Source organism: Microtus oregoni, unplaced genomic scaffold (assembly GCF_018167655.1).
Source record: "Microtus oregoni isolate MIOR12 unplaced genomic scaffold, Mior012 000035F_ref0000213, whole genome shotgun sequence".
Taxonomy (NCBI): domain Eukaryota; kingdom Metazoa; phylum Chordata; class Mammalia; order Rodentia; family Cricetidae; genus Microtus; species Microtus oregoni.
The window spans coordinates 22186214-22212101 of NW_024543094.1; the positions used below are offsets into that span (position 1 = coordinate 22186214).

At 36.5% G+C, this 25888-nt stretch overlaps 1 protein-coding gene across 5 annotated transcripts in view; it reads right to left on the reverse strand.

The window, feature by feature from the left end:
- The window catches only part of Mindy3 (MINDY lysine 48 deubiquitinase 3), a 72862-nt gene that overhangs the window by 38392 nt on the left and 8582 nt on the right, over positions 1 to 25888 (reverse strand). For 2 of the 5 annotated variants that reach the window (XM_041630852.1, XM_041630851.1), the window contains exons 2-9: positions 25363 to 25442; positions 21964 to 22024; positions 20115 to 20285; positions 16562 to 16613; positions 15566 to 15680; positions 13045 to 13118; positions 11762 to 11841; positions 2376 to 2446 (exon numbers count right to left, since the gene is read on the reverse strand). In XM_041630852.1, the coding sequence (XP_041486786.1) occupies positions 2376 to 2446; positions 11762 to 11841; positions 13045 to 13118; positions 15566 to 15680; positions 16562 to 16613; positions 20115 to 20285; positions 21964 to 22024; positions 25363 to 25442 (704 nt within the window). Of the gene's footprint in view, positions 1 to 2375; positions 2447 to 11761; positions 11842 to 13044; positions 13119 to 15565; positions 15681 to 16561; positions 16640 to 20114; positions 20286 to 21963; positions 22025 to 25362; positions 25443 to 25888 lie in introns of those variants that run through there. The other 3 variants (XM_041630854.1, XM_041630853.1, XM_041630855.1) reach the window with 3 other exon arrangements.

The window sequence follows — 25888 nt, forward strand, 5'->3', positions numbered from 1 at the left end:
CTCTGTAGAACAAGCTGGCTCGAACTCACAGAAATCCACCTGCCTCTGCCTCTCCAGTGATGGGATTAATGGCATGCGCCACCACTGCCTGGCTCTCATCTTTAAATACAATTAAAAGCACCATTCTTTCTGTGTGTATAGGAGGGTTATAAATAGGTACCACTTCATTTATGTTCCTGTATGTGCTCAAAATAAGTAAAATGGTAATTTCTTTATTAGGAAACAATGTTATACTCTCAAAGAAAGGAGAAATGTTTAGATTTTTATAACATTTATACAAGCACAATTCATTTCCTTTATGCCATTTCTCTACCTGGTGACATGTATGTACATGCTGACTGAGAACTTACACACAGCATTTTAGAAACCGACCGTTCAGTTTGGATGCCCTAGGTAAGTGGACCAGCCAGTCTGCTTTAGGGAGAGCTGATTAAATTCGTTGTGCACCACCGTCTTTCTCTTCATAGTCCTCACATGGTAGGCTCAGCCTGTTTGCCGTGTGTCAGGCGCCCAACAAACAGTCACAGCCTCACAGCACAGAGCCACTAGAGTGACTCGGATCAGCACATCAGAGAAGCCTATGGAACCCGCCAACTCCATCCCACTTGCCATGTGTAATCTGCGCCCACAGCTCCAGCCTGGTGATCCCTGTCCCCAGGATGAAGGCCACTGGTGGCTGAGTTGCCAGCGCAGGTCTCTTCACCTCTCACTTACAAACAACAGTGCATTGCGGCAATAGAAGAATCCTGTAAGAGTCTAATACCATCGGTGAAGAGAGGAGAAAACAAATTCAAGATTTTAAGGAAAAAAAATGTAGAAAGTCACCAGAGAAGCCAGTCATTTCTAGCAAATAATGTGGAAGAGTAATGGAGGGCGGGCTGGAAAGATGGCTCAGCCGTTAAAGGGCCACTGAGGGAATGTCCGGGAATACATATGATTTAACAGAACTTAAGTTCCGATATTTAAAGTCACTTATTTAAAGAGCTGGGACACTCGACATAGAAATAGTGAGTACTAGGATCTATCAGGAGAAACGGGCTGAATGTCTCTAGTCAATGACAGGCCACCAGTGTGGCTGGGACACAGCAGTAGAGGGAGCAGCACTGACATAATGAAAGGATCCAGATAAAGACTTTATAGGCTACATGGATACGGGTTAACTGAGAAACGCCCCCTTAAGTACACATATTTCAACATTTTGCTCCCAGTTGGTGGTGCTATTTGGAGTTTATCAAACTTTTAGCAGGTAGAACCTTGTTGAAGGATGTGTATCACTTGGAAATCAGTTTTAAAGTTTATAGCTTTGGCCTACTTTCTGTTCTCTTTCTCTCTGCTTCATGTGGGTAATGGTCTCTCTGCTTCCAGCTCTCCCACCATGGCAAGTCTCCCTAAAATAACAGACTCTCCCTCTGAAACTGTAAGTCAAAATAAATCCTTTCTTCTTTAATGCCTTTGATCACGCCATTTTATCACAGCAAAAATTAGACAAAAAAATTTAAATATTTCAGAATACAAAATCACCATAATTGGTCATTGGTCACATGTAAAATAAGTGTGTGGGTCAGGTGATCACCGGTGTACACTTTCTTCCAGGATAAATGACTATGCAGAATCTCTGATGGCCAGTCTGTCTTACAACAGTGCTAATTTGTATAACTAAAACGACTGAAATTGAAGGTGTCACTATTGTTTACAGCTATAGCTTAGAAGGAAGGTCAGAATAGATCCTGCACAGTTCTTACATCTACACCATCTCTGTTTACATTTTGTCATGAAGGAGGAATGATACCTTGACAAAGAGTAACAGGAACAGTAAGGAACGCGTGCGAGCGCGCACACACACACACACACACACACACACACACACACACACAGAAAGGGACGGAGGATAAGATACTTGTTAATGCTACTAAAAATTATGACCATCATAACCATTGTATGAAATAAATATTTAAAATCAAAAAAACACACAAATCTACATCATTCTTTTTCTAAGAATATGACATCTTTTAAGAGAGAAAACTGATGTAAGCTTCATCTAAAATCACTGTAATATTTAATGGCTTTTGAGGACCACACAGGAAGGTACCTCAAATCAAGGCAGTTCCCTAACCCAAGCACACACGTTAAAACGGCTTAAAAGTGTATTATAGTCAACCATATATATTTTCATTTTTTATGTTATTTTGTTCTGTGCTCTGTCACTATTTCCTTTCGAAGGAAAATGAAAATGATAGCGTAATTTCTTTACACTTTGTCAGTTTTGGTTGGGAGTTCTGCAGGGAAGTGAGTCGGTGATGAGTGATGACAGTCGGAAGTTGGAGTGAAAATACTTTCCACAGGGCAAACATACCCAAATCCTTCAAGACATTTACCTTACAATATCGTAAAGCTTCCATTAATGTTAAGAATCCTACAGCTGCTTGTTCATGGATACCGAGAAGTTCTGCAAAAAATAAAGAAAACCAAATTTAATACTGCATTAGTATATGTAAGTCTGAGTAGTATGTGTGCATAAATTTATATTAAAATCACGCCATAATATTTTCTTTCACCTGAAACTCTTCAAACCTCTGCACATATTTATTAGTATATCACATCAATCTGAGCATGGTTGCTCACACCTTTCATCCCAGCACTCAGGAGGCAGGTCTCTAAATTCAAGGTCAGCCTGGGCTATACAGTGAGTTTCAGGACAGCCAGGGCTATCTCTGTCTTAACACAAACAAACAAACAAACAAACAAACAAAAAAGTAAGGTCAAATAAACATGTTATCACTATTTTTAAGAAAATGATACGAGGTAGCTTTGCATTGGCTGAAAGTATGGCTCAAATGTTGATTAAAAGTATTCCTAAAATTATGCTTAATATTAACTCTTTAGTCAAAGGAAAATCACTCTGTAATTCAAAAAAATTATGTGTGCACACACACACACACATGCATGGATACATTAATCCATGAAAGCAGCTCACTTGAACTGATCTTAATTTTGAGAAAAAATAAGTATGTTAAAGCATAACTATTAATGTTTATTATAGGATAATGGTAACCGAACCTACACAACGGTGGCAAGGATGGTGGGGGTGGGGTGGGGCAGGTTTCAAGACAAGGTTTCTCTGTGTAGTCCTGGCCATCCTGGAACTTTCTGTGTAGACCTGGATGGCTTTGAACTCAGAAAATTTAAGAGAAAAGGATCATCTGCCTCTGCCTCCTGAGTGCTGGGATTAAAGGTGTGTAGGAGTGTACCACCACTGTCCAGCAAACTCACATTTCAAGCTCGTCCTTTCTACTCTAAAATAAAACCAGGCAGTATGCTTAAGGCTGGGAAACAGTGATGACTAAGAAACAGTGTCTGCCTTAGAACAGCTAGAAGTTCACTGAGGGACAAATTAAAACAGTGTGTGCTCCCTACATATGTGTATACATGCAGACACAGAGTGGAGTGTGGCAACACCTGTGTGGGAGTAGGGGAGTCTGAGAAGAAATTTTCTAGGCAAGAAAAGATATTAAGAAAATTTAAAACTAAGAAATATGAAGGAAGAATGAAGATCAGTGTACTGAGGTAAGAAGCAAAAAGTTGGCAGAGCTTCTTGCAGTTTCAACACAGTGTCTTACAATGTCACACAGGATGGTCTCAAACCCTTGGCTTCAGGGGTACTTCTACCTTAGCCTTCTCTGTTCTTAGGGACAGCTGTGTGACATCATGCCCAGTTCCTTAAACACAGAAAAGATGGCAAACCTGATAAACAGTTATTAATTGAAAGAAGGAATTCAGGAAACATGTTCTGGGTTTGAGGGAAGACTGAGCGTGACTTTGCTTTTCTACAAATGGGAACTGAAGTACTTTGGGGACTTCCAACTGGAGACAAGCAACTGTCAGTAGAGCTCAGAAGCACAGGCTAGACAAGCCAGGTAGAACACCAATGGGTCAGCAGCATAAACTCACAGATGTCAAGTCAAGGAAGTGGTACCCCGCAACAGCCAAATCCCAGAGGATGCTGGTATAAGACCTACTCGCATATAGATGGACCTGAAGTGGTAGCAAAGGCTTTTCATAGCTAATGTACACTAGGTAGAACTAATACATTAGGACCACAAACACAGATTTAAAAAAACCTTTTCTTAGGTACAGTTTCTAACATGAAAAACATTACTGCCTACAAGTAAAATCTCTATGGAATCTTAAATAAATTTCAGGAATATTATGAGTATAAAATAAAAATATTTTAGTCTTTGGGTCGCAGCAACTCTGGGGGTAGGAGCAGAGCGAATGCAGAGCTGGGTAGAAACCATACTCTACGGTTAGCAAACATCCCATCTCTTTTCCTCTGAACTACCAATCCTCCTATTCAAAGACAAACACATGTTAAGAAGCAGGGGCTACAATTTGATTTCTAAACTCAATTACCGCCACCTAGTGTCACAACTAGATACTACATCATCTATTGCCTTGGATTTAGCCAAATGTCTACAATGGTACATTTCAAATATCGTGCTACTAAATACAGGAAACTGGGCCTTCATTAATCTTGGTAATGAAGTATTCAGAGCCGGTCAAGAATCACATGACCAGGCATCTGGTTTAAACGATACTTCTTCTTCTTTTTTTCTTTTTAAAAAGGATCTCACATACCCAAACTGCCACAATGTACTTTGTAGCTGGAGGACAGCCTTGAACTCCTGATCGTTCTGCCTCTACTTTCCAAGTTCTGGGATATAGGAGTACACTACCATGACTAACACTGGACGATAATATTTCAAAATGTATTATTCTCACTTTCCCAAACAGGATATATACTTAATATTACCTTCTTAGATCAAGTATATGAATCAAAATATACCTATTTACACTTATACGAAGCAGTAAGACAGTGAGGATATATTTCATATCATTTATATTTATACGCATTAGATTTTATTTAAAAGTCTCAAAGTCTTTACCCTTTGCTTGCAAGAAATTAGCAGTTTATGATTATTTTCTTTGCCAAAAATAGTTCATCTAAATTGCTGATTGAATTTTCAAAACTGCTATTTAGTTTGATGGCAAAGAGATAAAACTATTTTTTAGCAAAAAGGTAATATTAAATTTTATCTATAATTCACAAATAAAAGTTGTATATACTATACAACATGTCCTGAAATATGTATTCATGTAGCTTAGCTAAAACAAGCTAATTAATGCCTACATGACTGTCTCAAAGAAAAATCAGAAGAAAAAAATCATGTACACCAGACACTTAAGCATGTGATTCTTTTTTTTTTTAACATCTCTACATCTATTTATTACAACCCTATTCAGCCAAGTTGCAAAATCAGCCTGAGTACGCAGCAGTAGGTAAATGGATGAAGAAAATGTTACCTATCCACACAATAGAATTTTGTTCATGTGCAAAGAAAAACAAAATTTACGTTGTTTGCAAGAAAATGTTTGGAATGGAAAATCATGGTGTTAACTGAAATGAGACAAACTCAAGAAACACCATGTTTTCTTTTCATGTGTGGAATTTAGGGTGTTAAGGGTATGAAAGCGGAAGAGGATTATTAGGGTTGTGTAAGGAAGGGGCGTGGGAGGCAAAAGAAGAGATGAATATAGTCCAACACATCATAGATGTGATTCTTGACCAGATCTGAATACTTCATCACCAGGAACATATGAAGGCCTACTTTTCTGTGTTCAGTAGCATGATATTTTAAATGTACCATTGTAGACATCTGAAAATTGATATATACATACATACATATACACAAACATATATACAAACAGATATATGTGCTTCACATATGTATTTGAGGGATAACAATAAAGTCTACTCTTGGCAATTTTCAAGCAGAGAACATATTACCTACAGTCAGGACGTTTTACCATAGATTTATTAAACTTACTCCTTTTAACAGAAATTTTATATTCTCTCACATTCTGCCCCACCCCTCCCTTCTCCCCCCATCATTATTTTACCCTCTATTTCTATAAGCTTACCTTTTGGGGATTACTGACTGGGTCTTCTAGTACTTAGGTTGTTATTTTCTGCACTACCAACTGTCATCTCTTATGACTGTTGGGGAATTTATAGGAGTCCTGTTAGATTTTTCAAATTTGATGCTATTTTGGAAGCCAGATAATCACCCTACATGTAGCAAACACATCCTGAGTATCAAGCACTGTAAAAAGCATGCAACAGGTGAAGATGACGGATCACCTGAAGAGCAGTTTAGTCAGGGCTGCAAAGGATAAGTAGAAAGTGGAAAGCACCAGGGAAGTAAACTGCTCAGAGCTGAGGTCAGTCACCTTCAGCAGTGAGAACCGAAGGTCTCCTTGGACAGGTGACACATGAAGTGAGCACAGAAGAACTCGTTAGAGAGAGGGACGAAAGACACAGAGTTCCTCAAATATAGGAACAAAGACACAGAGAGCTGTAGTATTTTGTTCAAGCACAGAAAATATCCAATGACTCTAAATTATAGAAGTGAAAACCTTGGGAACAAAAGACATCACTAAGAAAAATTTACATAAGATTAGAAGAAGTTGCCTGCATTATAAAGAACTAAAAAAGAACTTATAGAGCAGCCCCATAAATTGGATAAAGCAACCCACCCTTCCCTGTAAAATGGCAGATGATGAGAAGAGACAATTACTAGAAGGCAAACTAGTTAAAAGCTTACATAGGAATAAACAACCGAGCTCAGGTCAGTAGGAAGTAGACCAAATATCAATTAAAATATATAATTACTTGTCAAAAAATGACCAAATATTAAAGATAGACAATGTTCAGTTATCAGTCAGGATAAAAGAGAACTCTACAGTCAGAAAGATATGTTGATACTTTATTAGTTTTAAGGCATATTTTAGAGACAAAGTTGCTACTAATTAATTAACAGTTTAACAGATATTCCTCAAGAGAGTACATCTTGTTAATATATTATCTAGGATTTCAATTTCTACGTATATAACAAAGAAAGATAAAAATACATTCTCTCACAAGAACTTGCACACAAATGTCCCTACAGCATTAGTCATAACAGACAGGCGGCCATTTCAAATGTTCAGCAATTGACGATGGATAAAGATGCATAGCTCATCAACGTACTGCAATATGGCTTCTCACTTAAAGAGTAAAGCACCGCACAGGGACACACTGGTCAAAGCAAAGGAAATGTGTCACAAACAGTGGACATGGTATAATTCTATCTATGTTAAATGCCCAGGACATGAGCATTCACAGAAACAGCAAACAGACCAGCAGCTGTCAACATGGAGGGAATGGAAGTATGGGGAGCTGCTGCTGCTGCTGGAGCCACGATTTCCTTACAAAACAAGACTGGTATATTCTACATTTCAGTGAGGTGGCATGCATAGTACACAGATAGATTTAAATAAAGTTATTACTAAGAAAAAGTCAACAGTTGACTAAATCTTTACTACACATGTAATTTAAGAAATCAATTCTGCAGGAACATTGAATAGGACTGACTCACACACAATGCTTCTTACAGATCTGTTTTGTAGTAACCAAATTGTAAACCATTTACATGTTCACCCAAGGTAAACTGCCCAAGGCAAAAGACACACATGATAATTCAAACACTAATAACCTTAATAAATAAAGGTGAAAAATGCTCTGTTCATCCTGCAGTGAACATTCCCAGGTCACACCTAATAGTCACTTTCTCTTCTACTACCAGAAGTGATTATCTCTAGGTAAACAAACAAAAGAAAACCACAACAAACACCCAAAAACCTAACAGCCTTATTGGTGAGATCTACTCTCAGTCACCCCCACTTCCCTTCTTCTAAACTCCTAACATCTCTTTGCTACAAGTAGTTAATTCATAACTCACACCATTTTCTTTATTTTTGGACATTTTCCTATGTTCACTTACAGTAAACTTCCGTATCTTGAATTTCCTCAGTTGAACAAAACCTGTTTCTTTCTCTCCATCGCATGGCATTTCTTTAAAAGAACGTGCATCTCCCAAGACTACTCCCACTGATATACCTGCTTTTTGCTGCTCCTATTAAAGCTGGTTCTTTCCCCTTGTCCACAGCAGAGGCAATTCCTAATAATTAAAGCAAAAATCATGTAGCCAAAGGCCTGACTTCTACCAACTCACCAGCAAAACCCTTGCCCACACTGATGAAGAACAGCTCTCTTATCATATGGTCTGTACCTCAATTTTCCTCACTAAAGAATTTACTCTTTGCCCCCTTCCCCCAGAATGAGATAAGCTGTGCAGCTTATTTTCCAGCTGTATGCTGTGGACAAGGTCTCTTTACGTGCACAAACACCTATCTTTTAGGCTAGCTAGCACTGAAATGTTATTATGAAAAGATATTAAGGCAGTATGAAAAGGAGTAAGCATATTATCAAAATACACAGACCTTCAAGGGCTTTCCTGTGCTTTATGTGTTATTAATGCAGTGTGTTTGATTTAAAATTTTGATAATTACTTGTACTTCACCCTCACCTCTAATACGAGGAGTTCTACCTCCTGGAGGACTCTACCACAGAGGCGGGCTGACTTATCATTTCAAGTTTTAGTATAAGTGCTGCCGAAACAAGCACAAGATAGGCTGATTTAGAAAGATGGGGTTCTACAGAGAACAAGCAGAGGCCTTGGCATAGTTAGAGTCCTGCTGGTTTAGTATCTGCTGTTTCACTTTGGGCAAACTAATAATCACCCAGGCCTCAGTTTCATGAGCCATACTAAGGTTAAAAAGACAAACCCGAAAGATACTGCTTGCAGTAGGAAATATCTTGTTCTCGTCCTTCCTGCGCCGTTGTCTATCACAGTCTTACTTACACCTTTCCACTGTCAGAGCTGTGTGCCACAGCTTTCAATTTGTGATTCCACTCCAATAATTCTACAAACTTGTAGTAATAGGAGCGGCGGGGCTGCGTCCCCAGCACCCCGGCTGCCTGCTTGGCTAGCTTATGCCCCAAAATAATTACACGGACAAACTGTATTCATTTAAACACTGTTTGACCCTTTAGCTCTAGCACTTACAGGCTAATTCTCACATCCCGATCAACCCATCTCTAATAATCTGTGAGAACCAGTCTTACCGGGAAGATTCTAGCCTAGTCCATCCTGGGTCAGAGCTTCATGGCGTGTGTCTGCCCAGGAGCGGGGCATGGCGTCTCTCTCAGGCGTCTGCTCCCGAGAGGAAAGCTGTCGAGACTCTGACCTCACTTCCTCTTCCTCCCAGCGTTCTGTTCTGTTTACTCCTCCCACCTAACTTCTAACCAATAAAATGGGCCTGGGCAGTTCCTTTATTAGCCAATGACCTTCCTCCATCACAAACTGACAGCACCCTTTTCTTCTAGATTTTATGGTGTTATTTCTCTGCTCAATGTTTACAATGATTCTTTTTCTAATACCAACTGGGAGTAAATACAGCATTCAGTAGCCTCTGTGTTCTCACTCAAGCCTATGCTGACACAGTCTTTCCTTTCACCAATGTTTATCACGAACTTACCATTTCTCAAACCAGGCTGCACAGCAGAATCACCCAGGAGGAGTCTTACACTCTATGTCCATCCATGTCCCAACACCTAAAAGTTCTACCCGTAACTGTCTTCAGCTGGGGTCTGAATCGTCATTGTTTTAAAGTCTCCAAATGATGCACCCTGCTCTACTCAGTCTGTCCATCTCCCTATCTGAACATACAATGTGTATTTCCCCAAAGACCCTCTTGCTCATGCTCTCTGTCCCCATTAAAATTCCAGTGTCTATTTACAGCAACATAAACGTAGTGAGAAAAGCATCCCCCTTCGTCAGCATGTTTCTATTTCAACATGACTCATTACACATCAAATCATCTATGTATATGTCTTCATTCACCTAAACTATGTGGATAAGCATTTGACAGAGAATTGAGTATTTCCTGAGCCCGTGAAGATATTACAAACTCTTAGTATTTAGATAGCCATTTGAAGAATGTATTACTTCCACACAAAAGGAAATTAAATAAGGAGAAAGGCTTATTTGAGTGTTTGAAAACTACTGCATAAATTTTTTATTTATGTTCCATACTTCCCATCATGTTATCTAAGCCAGAAATATACAAAGCAAAAGCTGAATAAATGTATGGATTTTTATTTTATGTTTAAACATCTGAAAACAGAATTGAGTTCAAGTCAACATTCCTAATGACTGAAGGAAAAATTCAAGTACACTTGGGCAATTCTCTTTCTGCAGGATAACCCCATCTTCTAACCACAGTAAACTGTCCATAGTAAATAACTGTCTGGAATGGATTTAAGAATCAGAAAAGAATGAATTTGCAAAATAGACCAGGAACCAAAGCTTATATATTTGATGAACAAATTCTGTAACTGAGGTAAGACTAAAAATGGCAACAGCCTATGTACCTAGGATAGGCAGGAGGGTAGGAGATTTGAGAGACAGAGAGAGCACAGAATGTATAGGAAATTGGATGAGGATAACTTAGTAATGAACAAGACTAACAGTTATGGCCACAGCAAGCAGAAGGAAGTAGCAGTGAGAGGCCAGATGGGAAGAGACACTTAAGCCACGTTCCTTCTCTAGTTATCTGAAATGATAGGAGGTACCTCAGAAACCTTTGGGAGGAGGGAGAAATCAACAAAACTGAACATTACACAGGAGAGATGACACTTTAGTTAGCAGGACCATATGCTTTTATATCTAAATCAGAATGATGAGTTCTTAGGATATGCTTCAACAGAGAGCAAACACGACAGAGCACTTGTGGGCTGTGTATTCATGCAGTTAGCAGGGCTGGACTCTTATTCTAACTCCCCCACTGAGTGAGTTACACTGTATAGGTCACCTGGTGTAGGAAGCCAGGCTCTTCATTTCCAAACAGCACAGTGGAAGGTTGTATTGTGTTCTGTAAATTCCAGAGTTTTGTAACTTTTACTCAAATTTTTCTTAACACTGTATTTTTTCCTATTAATTCGCTATACAAATTTCTAAAATTTGGGAAAAATTCAAATTACAAGTTAAGAATCATTCATATAAATGAAAAGTAGTAACATTTTTTCAAATGTACTATATTCTCGGTTGTTTGGTAACCATTCTATGAAACATCAAACATAAATTTGCCTATGAACAGGAACTATGAAGCTTCATGTCCTACGATGGCTTATTGCAGTTATTCCATAAAAGTCAAATAACTACAGAAATAAATTCAGACTGCCCAGTAAAAAACTGAGAGGGATTTAATTTGTAATTGTGCATCAACTCTGCTACTGTGCTTCATTTGATGTTCACGACAATATAAGAAGCTACTTAACCAGAAATGGAAATATTGTTGTAAGGGTAAGTAGATGTAAAGCCTTAGAAAACGAGATCAGCCCAGCACACTAATGTGTATACTAAAAGTTATATAGAAAACCAGGATACTATCAACACAAATAATTCAATCACTTTATAAGTTCCCATAACTTCCAGCACGGACTGCAGTACTGTCCCTGGATAAGTACTCACGTGTACACCTACTAAGAGGTAGACTGCCATTTCTAAAGTTAGCGCCACAGTCCCAAGAACAACAAGAGAAAACCAAAGCCTTGAACAGTCATATTTAGTACCCAAAATTGTCTGCTCCCAAAAATCAACACTTTAATGTTATGGTGTCTTAGAAACCATAAAGAGTTCTTCTAATAGAAAGCACTTACCTTAACATCCAAATAATATAGAGCCATTAAATAGATGAATATCAATTTCCCATATTTCACTAAAATATTAACATTTGAGACCATAGCAAAGAACATACTTACGCATTCCTGAGCACTCTCTATCACCATCCCACACATTAGAAACTGCATGTCCCGTCAGAAGGAGGTTAATTAAGCTTTGGCTATCAATAAAAATTAAATATCAGTTAAAATAGGCATAAAACTAGTTCTGCAAATCAAGTAACTCCTACAATAAAGGTTTTTGTTTTTAATGATTTTTACATTCAATATGTTAAAGCACAAAGTGAGAGGAAACCTTAACTTCCCCTTTCTACGTCTGGCCTTGGTGAGGGCCTGAGTGCTGCTCTACAAGGGCATCCACTACCATAATCACATATGCCTAGTAACTTTAAGATGGCATATTTAAATGGATAAAAATTAGTCTGTTTACTTAGTATTTACATTGACTTTTACATATAATAATTTTTGGAATTATATCATTTCCCCTTTTCTTTCCTTCCTTCAGCCTCTCCCATGTATCTCTTTGCTCTCAAATTAATTCCCTCTTTTCTTTGAATTATTGTTACATATATTTACAATATTTACATACACACACTACTACATAAATACAAGTTACTCAGTCTATCTAATGTTCCTTGCATGTGGATGATTTTAGGGCTGACTACTTGGTACTGGAGAACCAATTGGGATGGAAACGTTATGACTTGACTAGTGAAGGCATCAGTCTTGGAGAAGAACCTACCAAAATCCACTTTATTAAATCAGCAAAATTATTAACTACATTTAAAACATTTATCCTACTTATCCTATACATACAATTCTCACTCCCCCAACCAAAGAAACTTCACCTTATAATAGATGGAGAATATCCCAAATTATTTAACATGCAGTCCTTGATAGAACTTAGGTGAATGCTAACAACTAAAGCAGATATATCTAAAAAGAAGGACTTATGTGGGAATAGATTAATTGTCACTGTTCTACTGATTTTGGTAAAGTAAGCTAAAAATAACTAGAAAAGAGTTGTTTTATCTTAAAAATAAACTAGCACAGATAGGTAAGAAAATACTTATTTCTAAGTTAATGTGAGTAAATTTAACCTTTTTAAAAATACATAAATTGATATGAGGAGGCTTTGTTAAAGTATCTTGACACAATACTTGACATGTGTAAACAACCATGTGTAGATAACTTGAAACTGGATGTCAACACTGGCCGCACAGAGCAAACCCTGGCTACAGCAGTGCAATGTGTGCAGCTCAGGGCTAGCCGAGTCCAGACTTCTGTTGCTAGTACGCTTATCAGAAATTCTCCCACTCCTAAAGCCTGACGTTCAGTAAGAGACAGCAGACAACAGCCTTTACCTGCCATGCCCGTACACAGGGTCTATCAAAGGCTCATTTGCATCTTCAATTGAATTCTTTATGTTTTCAATGCCCTAAAGAAACCAAGATTTCATTAACTTCAATTTAAAACTAAAGCACAAAGTATGATCAGTTTGGACTATATGTTAATAGAATACCATTCAAATTACTTAGACTTGAAGTGGGGGTATATTTGATATGGTTACTAGTAGCTCCCCAAAAAGTCTATTTCTTTCATGGGCTCTATAAAGGACACTAAGGGACTCAGAGGTAGTAAGTCTAATGTTGATTAAAGAGACAGAGAAAACAATTTTCAAGAGAGAAAAGGAAACTATTTAATATAAAAGTTAATATTTATTTAACTTCAGGCTAAACTACATTAAAACCTAATATACCTAATTAGAAAACTAATTTTAATTTAGGTCATTTAGAAAACTTAGTAAAGTCATAGACTTTTGAATTTAGATAAAGATTTAAATACACAAAAGATATAATAGGTAAAGGAGAAAATGGAAAGTTTTCATATAATCACACTTTCTCCCCAAAATTGGTAATTCAAATACATGGTAAAAAAATAAAATATCAATTATGAGAAGTTTCTCATTTCTTAAAAACAATGTCCTGACACTTTTTCAATCTTACAAACAGGCGGCTGGAGAACCACAGAAGAATGAGGGACTGTAACCTCATCAACTCCAAAACAGCATGAAGTGACATCCACAGCACTATAAACCCAACAATGCCACTAACTGTTATACTATAGGCCACATCTAAGAATGCAATGACAACCAACAGTCTCTAAATACCACAGGGGAAAACAGAGTTATGTGACCTCGACTTGTCATTGTAGGGAACAACAAAACAAAGCAGGCTACAACAAAGTCTCGAAATGCACAGTGGGCAGCAGGGGAATCACTTCAGAGAGCAACAGTGCAAGGGTGTTCAAAGGGAACAACTAGCAGAATGGCTCAAACAGCCGAGGATATAGAAATTATCAGAATTTGAGGCAAAAACACTGGGTGAGAGTGAACAGCCAAGAAAAGTCCAAGAAGATGCGACACCTTAGCCACCACCACTACCGCTACCCCAGTCACCTGACCTCGAGCACTTTTGGCACGTCACTTTACTTAGTGCAGTAACATGCTTAATATTTGGTCAACTTCTCTCATTCTTTATTCTAACTCTCCGTCCCCTCTCTCCCGCTCTATGATCACCACCTGCTTTAGGTCTACTACATACTACCTTCCTAAGGGTTTCCTTGACTCTAGTATTCCACTTTCCAAGTCTCTTCATCACATGTTCTCAGTCCAATTTCTGCATCTCTCTCTCTCTCTCTCTCTCTCTCTCTCTCTCTCTCTCTCACACACACACACACACACACACAATCCTGTCATTTTCATATTTAAAAACTGTGCTGTGTTCCAATTCTGATATGAAACTTAAAGTATCTTTTTGTAGTTCACAAGAAACCTCTTTTACAAAGGCGTGAGTATCACCTTTCAGTTGTCCCTAGGTAGATCACACTGCAGTAGGACTGAAATGTTCATGATCCCCAAGCTGTGATATACTCCAATATCCTTTGCTTCTTTAGACTTATTGCTCCTGCTGTTTGGTAAATTTTATTACAACTTTTCCACATGTAAAACTCCTCACATCCATACATCCACCAAATGGTCCTTACTATGTAGTCTGTCCTTGAGTCCTTTCAAACTTAAGTCATATCTTCTATTTTCCCAAAACACCTCCTGCATGGAATAAATAAGTAAAAACTAACACCCCAAACATAACCATAATAGAATTATTGTCATTTTTATAATAAAAAACAAAAAACCTTAAAAAAGGAATGTCATATACCTATCAGAGTTAATGATAAAAAAATTGGTAAAATGAAAAGAAGAAAAAAGAAAAACAAATAAACCTAATTTCAGAAAAGGTATAATCAGGAGATATTCCAAGTGAGACCGAAAGGCTACAGGCAATTTGAGATTGGCATTTGCAAAAAGAAGATAGGACTAGAAGTGTGCAGGCTGGAGTAGCTGCAGGGCAGTGGGCGAAGAGAGGTAACTACACAGGACCAGGAAATGACTCCTGTGGAATTCTAAAATTTGAAGGGGAGAAAAGAGGGAGCGAACACAGAAAGAAGGAAAAGAAGCTATTAAAGAAATTATCTTTTTTAAAAATATGAGACATTAGCTGGGGAAAAAACCTAACACAAGCATTAACAACTAAATCCAGAAAAGAGAGGTCAGAGAGACTTTCTACAGGGCTAAAGGTCAAGTGCTAGATATTGCTAAGATCAAAGAAAAGCAAACTAAGACGAACTCATGACATTTCATAATCAGAGCAGTAACAATCACCTTCACAGTCCAGAAGGGCAGGGGGAGGAAAGCGGGAGCGGGGTTAAAGAATGAATAGAGGAGGAGCAAACTCCTCAACCATGAAAGTACAAACAGTGGCCACGCAGCACCTAACAGCAGGGGAAACAGCACTAAGCTAAGACAGAAAAGCATCTTAAACAAACCTTTGTCAATAATACAGAATAGAGAAAAAGCAAGACTCCAAATCTGTTTCCCCACATTGAATACTGGTCCAAGACAGCGTCTTTTAATTCTGATACAGTTCTGAATGATTTTTTTCTGGGGGAAGAAGAATTAAATATTAGTATCCTGATTACCCCATTCATAAATGGAAAAAATTTTAATTCTTATTTATTACAATATACACACAGAAGATATTTATGAAGTATCTTCAAGTTCTAAAAACAAATTTAGCTAAAGAAAGCAAAACATACTGCTGACAACTCCTACCATTTATAACCCAGTCCACCAAGGCAGTCTGAGTCCTGGCAGGGAGCCTCTGCCTCTCTTAGGTGCAGTGCCTGGCACCAGTTCCTAAGTCTATGCAATTATATAGACAACAGACTGGCCCTTTTCAAAGAGGTATTCCATAACAAGAAAACTAGTATTTAAAGCATGAAAGCTCTTCAACAAACATCTGAGGGCTAAAACTACAAAATACATTTGCGGCTTCTTTTAAAATAAATTAATGTTAAATTTCAAAATGTCACCTATAATTCTGTCAACATAGCAGTCTTCCTTAGATTTTATGATAAAGTCTTTAAATGTTCTGATGAAATATGGGCACTTTAAATGAAAATTACAGAAAACATATTTTGGCAGATAAATAATCCTAGTATTTGTCTCACTAAAAATGGCTTTACATTCATTCAGAACAGAAAAACAATTTAAAATGATTTTTTTCACTGATAATGATGAAGAGACATTTAATTTAGTGTTTTTAAAAGTATACTTCAATAATTACTTTAGGACTTAGAATTACATACATGTATAATTTTTTTTTAATTTGAAAGCAAATTAATGCTCAAACAAGGTATTTTAAGCTCATGTTTAGGCAGAGAAGTACTATGTAAGTCCAAGGACCTTTCCACAGCACGAACAGACTTAGAATGGCAATGTGTCAACAAGGGAAGTATTTTAAATGTTTCAATGTTACTTACTGAATTAATGCATGAAATCGCTCAAAGCCAAGCTCTTCGACAGCCAAGGCAGCTATACATAAAAGACACTTTTCAGCACTACACACGGCAAATAATGACACAAGATACACACAGCAGGCTGTAAATACTTCAAGCAATCAAAACAGTCCCTACTTCTTATTCCCCTACAATTCTCAGTGGACTCTGAACTTTATAGTAACATGAATTTATAGTTCATCATCTTAGTTACTATGGTTATAACTAAACTAGATATGTACTGAGAATGTAGAGGGGTTACTAAGTAATGAACTTCTCTGTACAATTCAGTTACAGTTAATAGAACATGCAAAACAGGAACTACTGTCTGTCTGCCACACACTGTCCTGCGTCCTGAACTCTAAAATAATCCCGCAGTTCACAACAGAAGTAACCACCTGTGCTGACCTTTTACACTATAAAACTCTTCGGCTTACTGCTCATTTATTAAATAATGTGTATAAAAGGCATAGTACTGAAACTGCAGGTTCAAGAACAGATTTAAGTTTGTTTCCTCATTTATCCATGCAATCATTTACAAGTGTTCAATAACTGTTAAGATTATATTAATAAAATACAAATTTTAAATTTCTAAAAAAATAATCAAAGAAACTCTTTAAACCAAAGATGACTTTTCTAAGGCTTCACTAGTGCTGGACACTCTCGTGAGCACAGGCCTGACTTCACGGCTTCGTCATCTCTGGCTGGAAAGGAGGGAGCTGAGGTCCACACAGGAACCCTAAGAGCACCAAGCTCTAATCAGCTCTGGAAAGTAGACTCAGTCTTGGCTTCCAGAAGATAAAGTCTTTAAAGCCAATCAAAACGCCTACTTTCCTGCAATGAGCAATTTTATGAAGCAAATAGTATATGACTCACACATAAACTTTTACTACTGTTTAAGGAAACTGATTATGAAATCAGAATTAATACTTTTATTTACAATTTAAAATTGCACATTTACTAGCCTTATATAGCCTAATTTTAACTTTTTAATGTTTCAAATGACTTTCTAAAATCTTTAGACGTCCAAATGGACTAATTTATCTTTTGGTTTATGTGGGAAACAAACTGAAATTGAACCTAAAAATATACTACTATAAACAAGTGTGCATTACCAAAAAGCAAAAAATATACACACCACAAAAGCCATGGAATTAGTGCTATACACAATGAGAGGGGGGAACCTCACTTTTAAATTATGAGGATGAAATAATTATATTTAACCTCTTCCAAATTATACTGTTTTATAATGCCTGCTTATGCCACCCTGGAAAGTTGACATAAAGAGAGTACTTTAAAGAGGCAAGCAAAAAAAATTAAAGCTTAGCAGGCTGAAATGATGAAACTGAGACATAGGAGGAGGAACACAGCTGGGAATAAAGAAAACCAGGTAAACACATTGCTATATGGAACAAATATTTCAACATAAGTTCAGTTCAACTGTCAGTATCTAAGATAAATTCTCAAATTTTCAGCTAATAAAATGTTTTAAATCTATATGAAATTAAAAGTATACTTTAAATATGGTTTATTGTTGTGTTTATTTTTAAAATGAAACATTAAGTAAACTAGAAAATTCTACAGCATGTTTTTGGAGGGGGTTCAATATAAATAACATACGCACTAAATTAGTTGCTTAGGTAACTGCAATGAGGCCCTTCACTCTAGAGCTTCCCAACCCATTAGTATGGAAATGCACCACTTCCTTCATAGCAAGCACATGGTATGCACTAAAATCCAAGTGAAAATGCTATAAATGAGCTTAAAATCTTTGAATAGTTTAATCTCTCTCAAAATTTAGTATCCCAAATGGAATTAACATGCTTAATTGCCATACAGAAAAATTTACAAAACATTTAAAAATTAGTAGTAAATGATGTTAGTGTGATCCCTTTGAGTAGTTTTCATTTGTCTTTAAATGTTACAATGAACTCCAAAATAAATTTTTGAATGGCAATGTTTTAAAGGCTTGAAAAGAAACATTACACGACTGTTTAAATTTTTTTTTGGTTTTTCGAGACAGGGTTTCTCTGTGGCTTTGGAGCCTGTCCTGGAACTAGCTCTGTAGACCAAGCTGGTCTCGAACTCACAGAGATCCGCCTGCCTCTGCCTCCCGAGTGCTGGGATTAAAGGCGTGTGCCACCAACGCCCGGCTAACTGTTTAAATTTTTTAAAATGAGTCCTTGCAAATGTGCTATTAAAATTTGCCAACCACAAGCTGTTCTAATTGCAGAGGTATGGGAAATCGATAGTGAAAATACTAGGACATTTCAGCTCAGGGAAGGTAGTAACACTGCCTCCCAGACAATTCTATACGGAAAGTGGTACACATCACACACAATCAAGTACTTACTTCCTAACATCAGGAAAAACCATTTTATACAGAAAGTAGTGAGTGAACAGCAGTAAAGGTGGAATAAATCACATATTCAGTCTACATATTTGGGACTACCAGTTATCAAAAGCTACCTACTAGAAAGATTCTTCCTCCAAAGCAAATTAAAAAAAAAAAACAAAACAATTTGTATCTATTTTTCTTACCACCAGAAGACTCTAATTTACTAGCTCATTTTGGTATTATTTAAGACACTTTAAGAATGTTCAAGGGTCTAATTTTCTTTTTATTGTTGTTATGTTTTTCCAAGACAGGGTTTCTTGGTGTAGCCCTAGCTGTCCTGGAACTCGCTCTGTAGACCAGGCTGGCCTCAAACTCACAGAGATTTGCCTGCCTTCTGCCTCCCAAGTGCTGGGACTAAAAGTATGCACCATAATTTTTATGAACAAGATTATTTATTATTATTTAGATTATTTAAAGGAAAGAAAAATACAGTCAAGATATAAAAAGCTTAAGACATAAATAAAACAAAACTAAAATTACCTTGGTCCAGATATATAACAATGTTCAAAAAGTTCAGGAGCAAAGTAACAGCATAACAAAGTAACAAGAAAATGTCCACATCTTTGTTCTAGAAAACTAGGGATATCTAAGCATTTAATGGCATAAAAAGTCCTTCTCATCTAAATATGATGCACACCTGAATCTATGGCATACAGATGTATATTCTTTAGATTTTTAAAATCAAAGTTCTAATGTTCAAAAGAGATTTCATCAAGTAGAAGTTAACTAGAATTATCTTTAAAATGATTGAAAGATAAATGTAATTTTTTGCAAAAATGCATTGTCTTATAGTAATTAAAATAATGCTTGGACTTCCCACTGGGCAGGGAACCCTGATTGCTCTTTGGGCTGACGAGGGAGGGGGACTTAATTGGGGGAGGGGGAGGGAAATGGGAGGCAGTGGCGGGGAGGAGGCAGAAATCTTTAATAAATAAATAATAAATAAATAAATAAATAAAATAAAAACACAAAAAAGTAATTAAAATAATGGAAAAGGAAACAGAAAATATTAAAGATTACTAGTTAAACTAAGGATAGAAAAAGAGTTATAAAAACAATATTTTCTCTTAAAAATTTTCAACAGTTTTATTAAAAGTAAAAGGACAAGAAATAACTTCATGAAATAAAAATGTATCTTACAAGAATGTTCCACTTGGCAACTAGACTGTGCAGGACTCCCAGCAACACTAGCCGTTTCCTCAGTTGTCCTCCCTCTTAACCATGAAACCAAGCAGTATGATCCAGAGCTGTCACAAGCACTTTCTAAAATATCACACAAGGTATGACAAAGAAGCTCCTTCTGCTCTTCCTCTAAAAACAACCAAAGTATATGTTATAATGGTTTGTCTGAAAAGAAAATCCAGTCATGAAAAATATTAAGAATGCCTTGGCTTAATAATATAGTCAAGTGTTTTATAAGAATGAGGAAAATCCATATATAACCCAAAGACTGTAAATTAGAAAACAACGTGCCTAAAGATGAAAATATTATCACTTTGAATACTGGCGTCAGAAGAATACAGAAGAATGCAGAATATAACATTATGAGAAACAGTATGCTAACCATCTCTGTCGAGCACCTGAGTGTCAGGTGCCCTTTACTGCAGAATCAAGCATAAGGAGGAAGAGAGCTCCTGGAGACCTTCCTTCTCCTCATCTTCTGAATTCTAATGTCTAATCAATTTACAGGAATAAGAGCTAGGTGATAAGACACCATCAGGACACAAAACCCACAATCCATTACGATAGCAGAAGCAAACACTGTTATGCTGAATAAACCAGAAGCCACTACACAATTCCACAGTAAGCTCAGCACTGGTGTTTTGTGGGTCACAAGCAAGGCCATTTCTTCCAGAACCTGGGCAGCCCCTCCCTCTCTCTAGTGGTGCCCCTTCCCAGATCCACTATCATTTCAAACTTCAAAAAGAAGGCTGTATAACAAATCCTGTTATCACATTTGATGATAAAAGAGGCTTCTGTCTTTCCTAATAGAAAGATCTTTACGGTCAGTAACGGTTCCATGCACTTTGCATCACATGGAAACGATTTCCAAATTTGTCAAAGTGACTGTATTTTTAAGGAAGAAATATTTTCTGCAATTAAAAGTCATGTTGATAACTGACTCGGATCTTATACATTTCATATTAACACTAAATATATACAACCAGGACATCTTTAAATCTCAGTTCAAAATCATGAGAAGGTTCTATGGTCATGGGTTAGACTGGAAGCTATTATGCTCTTATATACAATATTGGCACTATAATAGCCTGCCTCCTAGAAGTGATTATGAGGCTCACAAGAAATAATTCTGTAACTGAGGAAAGAAAGATCTTTGTAAATTGCTAAGTGGAATGAAACCCTTTGTTATCAGGTAGCGTCCTGTATCTGTCTAACTCAAGCTGCAGACACTCTGACAGCTTCATTGCAATATAATTATTCCAGTGTTCCCATTATAATAAAAGACATAGGAGTTAAAAGAGCATGCTGAGTTCCCCATCAGAGCTCAATACGTCAAAAAAAGAAAATAGGAGAGACAACAAACAGGCATGGAGCAAGAATGCAATCCTAGCAATAAGTAGTTAAAGCAGAAGACACTTGAGTCTGCAGACAGCTGGCCTACACAGCATGTTCTTCCAGGTAGCCTTGTTAAATAGCAAGACCCCATCAAACAAACACCAGAACATATGGGTGTTCTTTATGGGTATATTATCTTCTAAAAGTTAAGAGAAACACCCTTTTTAACAAGAGGTCAAGTGTTTTCCTTACTTACAATATCCTGTCTTCCTTTATTAAAAATCTGAAAATGTATACTTTAAAACAAAGTCACTGTTTATGAAACTTCCTGAAACATTCAAGAAATACTATCCCACCAATTGTTTCCTACTGAAAACAAACTTTTTTTTTATTCAATTACTAACAATAAATGTTGCACAGACCAGGTTTAAAAGAGAAGATGAAGGAGAAACTTGAAAGGCAGCTGTCATACCTGAGCAATCCCGCCAGGACGACTTCTCAGAGGAAAACAGAAGCTTCTTCAAAAGAAATGCCTTTACACAATTAAAGCAATGGTTAGAATTGAATTTAGTCACATCTCATGCAGCTCTTTTACTTTTAGAAATGGAAAAAATTAATAGCACCTTTCTGTTCGGTTTTATTAAAACTTTACATAGTCTTCCCCCATATTCAAAAGTCAGAGTATATAGTAATTTACTTTGAATATTCTAACATATACTTTATCCCAGAGTCACAGATTACCCCCCTCAGATACATATTTTCTAATAAGTAGAGAATTAATTAACATAATAAGTAGGTAACTAGAAATTACAGCATGTTAGTGCTCTGTACAAATAGTGAAGGTTTACAGGAATATGTCTACATTCCTCTTGGATTTCTGGGGTAGGAGACATCTAAATACAACAAAGATTCCTTACTGTTAGCTCTGATCAGTTATACAAGGAATACTACTACTGGCCATCTTGGGAAGTTAGCAAGACCCTGTCTCAAGCTAAAATACAAAAGCACTGGAGATGAGGTTCAGTAGTATAGCACTTGCGTACCATGGTGAGATTATGACTTAGATGCCCAGGACTATGGAACAAAAGAAAGAAAGAGTGTGGGGAGAGAAGGGATAATCCAACTATTAAAGTAATCACTTCTCACAAGAACTCAGCTTCATGATTTGAGCCATCAAGTTATATATGATTTGATAGAAAAACAAGTTGATCCCTAATGTTTTATTGGCTATGTCATAGAAAGCTATGGGACACAGGACAGTGCTTCCTTAAGGTATAGTGCAGTTGACTTGTTTAAATACAGGTTCTTGGGCTCCATCTGTTGAATATAAATCTGTACAAAGCAAGTCTAAGAAACAGGGGTATTATATGACTCTTCATATGCTATGAAAAAGCAGGATGCTTTTAGTAAGAAGGACCTATGCTTAAGTCTTGATTAACTACCCTATTCATCAAAAGTGCTAGGACAAACTTGGAAAGATTTCAGTAAGGATTATATGAGAAAATGTATGGCACTTGACAAGTCATCAATTCAAAGAATTTTACCCCCCCCCACAGTAAAGTTCTACTGTGCCTACATAGAAATAAAGTAAATCATCATCATACACTATCATCAAGTATATACTATCATCAAAAGCAACAGAAATTACCTTGTGTAATTATCTACAGTACAAACTTCGAAGGTAAAACAAAGACATTTATTGCTCCACTAATACTATTGTGCTGGTATATAATATTTCCTTCATTCTTTCCTCATAACTGGTTTTGTAAGAAGGAATTAGAATGCTTATATTAAGATGTGCAATTTCTGTGCTTCACAGAAAGTAATACCCATAATCACTACTTCTATAAAGTTCCCAATATTTACCTGTTATTTCCTCATTTAAATTTTATGAAGAAATTTTTTTCCATATGAAGGGTTATTTTTAAAGACTCTACATTATCATGTCTCTAGCTGTAGTCTCAACACTCTCACAGAATCTTAGTTAAACCTGTACTAGATAGCAATATTTGAGAGTGCCAATACAGCCCACCCACATATGGCTTGACAATTCTATATCTCAAGATTTTAAAAAAAAATAAAAAGAATTAGAATCAGGCTCTAGTTTTATTTTAACTGGCCCACCCTCACTATCTGGTATCACTCTACCTGTTACCAACCACTCCAGGTGCCATGTTACCTCTGGGGATAGAGGGGTTTTCTTCCCAATTGTACTAATTACCCATGTAAGACAGACAACATCCTTGCTAATAATGTTTACTGAAATTATTTCTTTTCTGAGTTTAAAATAATCCTTTTTCTTAGAGTATTAGTACATTAATATTTTGGTTTCTTATGGTTCAAGGATATATTTGGCATATGGTAAGAGACGATCTATTAGTTCCTCAAATTGTCATATTGGTGGTATTTATGGAATTTTATTTTATTTCATCACCTATTATTACATTCTTTATTAAGAGATAACGTTTTAGTAAATTCTTATTTAATAAATTAATTATGTATTTAATACTATTTCTATGTGTATTTTCTAGAAGTATCATGTTATAAATATTCAAAAAGGTTATTGTTAATATTTTGACTTACTCAGTTCTCTCATTACTCTTAATGACTTAATTTTGATGTTTAAGCTGAAACACTTAACTGTAAGTATTGGCATGTTTCTCAAACTAACCCATTGCCTGAAAGGTCTGGAACAAGGCAGTCAAGATTTTCATGTTAAAGTTAACCCTTGTTTATTCTTATACACACTGCATTTTAAATGCTTATAATCTTCTGCTTAACTACATCCACAGACCTTCAATCTTATAGTACTATTACTGACCACAGAGACTATGTCCAAATATAACACACATGAAGGGCATAAGATCTTCAAATTCAGACACAATTCCTACTGTTACCTGAAATTTGCCTCAACTACTCAGAAAATGGACATAATAATAGCTAGTAGCAGTATATTATATATTATTATACAAATAATATATGCAATCATACAGGATATATAAATGTTATTGTTATACTTAAATTTCAACTCTATATACTTAATTCCAAAGCAAGATTCAGACACTCAAATTTTTCTTAATAATTTTACAAATGTGAAAAAAAGCATTATTCTTTGAAGAAATACAAACAAGATGGCCTATTAAAATGTACGTTGGAATAATTCAGAAGAGACTACTTTTCATCTTAAAATTTTGATAGCTGTGTATGAAAGTTTCGCCTGCAGTTTTGGGCCTGGGTCGTTGGCAAAAGCGACCACTGTTGTAAACCGTTGTGCCATCTCTTCATTCCTGAGATGGCTTTTCTTTTAGAGAAACATTTTTAATTGCATGATGTTAGCATAAGGAGGATAAATTTGGAGACGAATGTATTATGTAACCAAGAGTTTAGAAAAGTCTCCTTCATGTCCAGTGGGCAATTTGTGTCTTTTCTTATTAAACAAACATTTTAATTTTAAAGTATGAATAGCGATATAAACAGCTCTGAAGTTACACTGATAGTCATATGCGTAACAATAAACCAGAGCTGCTGATTCCAGCAATTCAACAGTTTATAGCACTAGTCAGTTCTGAAATTCAAAAACATTAAGATTTAATATTATTACAAAATGGGCCTCCACCTGCAATTCCTAATCTTCTGAAAGTTAGGGTATACCTCTTATTTTTCCTTAGAACAGTCAAAATGCTACCGCTGTAAAGACTCAGTCATGCTCTGAATTCACTTTTATCTCGAATAGTTACAACTCCATGTGTAAGAGTTGTTAGACGGCCATATCTGGCTGTTCTACGGAGTGCAGACATCAGAAAACAAACGCAAGTGCTAAACTTTTGATCACATCCCTTATCTAAGGAGTTGGTAAAGTAGTCTATGTTACCTGAACAGGTGCAATAACAGCACAGGGGCCACCTTCAAACTGTTCTAATGCAGATCCCTCTGATTCACTAAACACAAACCCTAAAAATGAAAGCAAGTAGCAAGGATTAAAAATAATTCCAACAGCATCTATTAAAGAATTTTTCATGTACTTTGCCTTGAGATCATGTTTTTATAACAGCAAAATATCTACAGTTATTGGAGAGAATGACTCTTCTTTTAAGAGACCAAGAGGACTCTTTGGAAAATGGTATGCAACTACTACCTCTCCTTAAAATATTTATAAAATCTTCATCTCCCCCCCCCCCCTCTCTCTCTCTCTCTCTCTCTCTCTCTCTCACACACACACACACACACACACACACACACACACACACACACACGGACCACTCTACAAAGGCAAAGTGGACTTGAACGGAAGGGCATTAAATTTACTTCTATTTATTTCTTGGTCCGATGATTGAAATTAACTCATATATGCCAAACACATACTCAGCACTAAGTTACACCTCCAACCCTTAAATCTT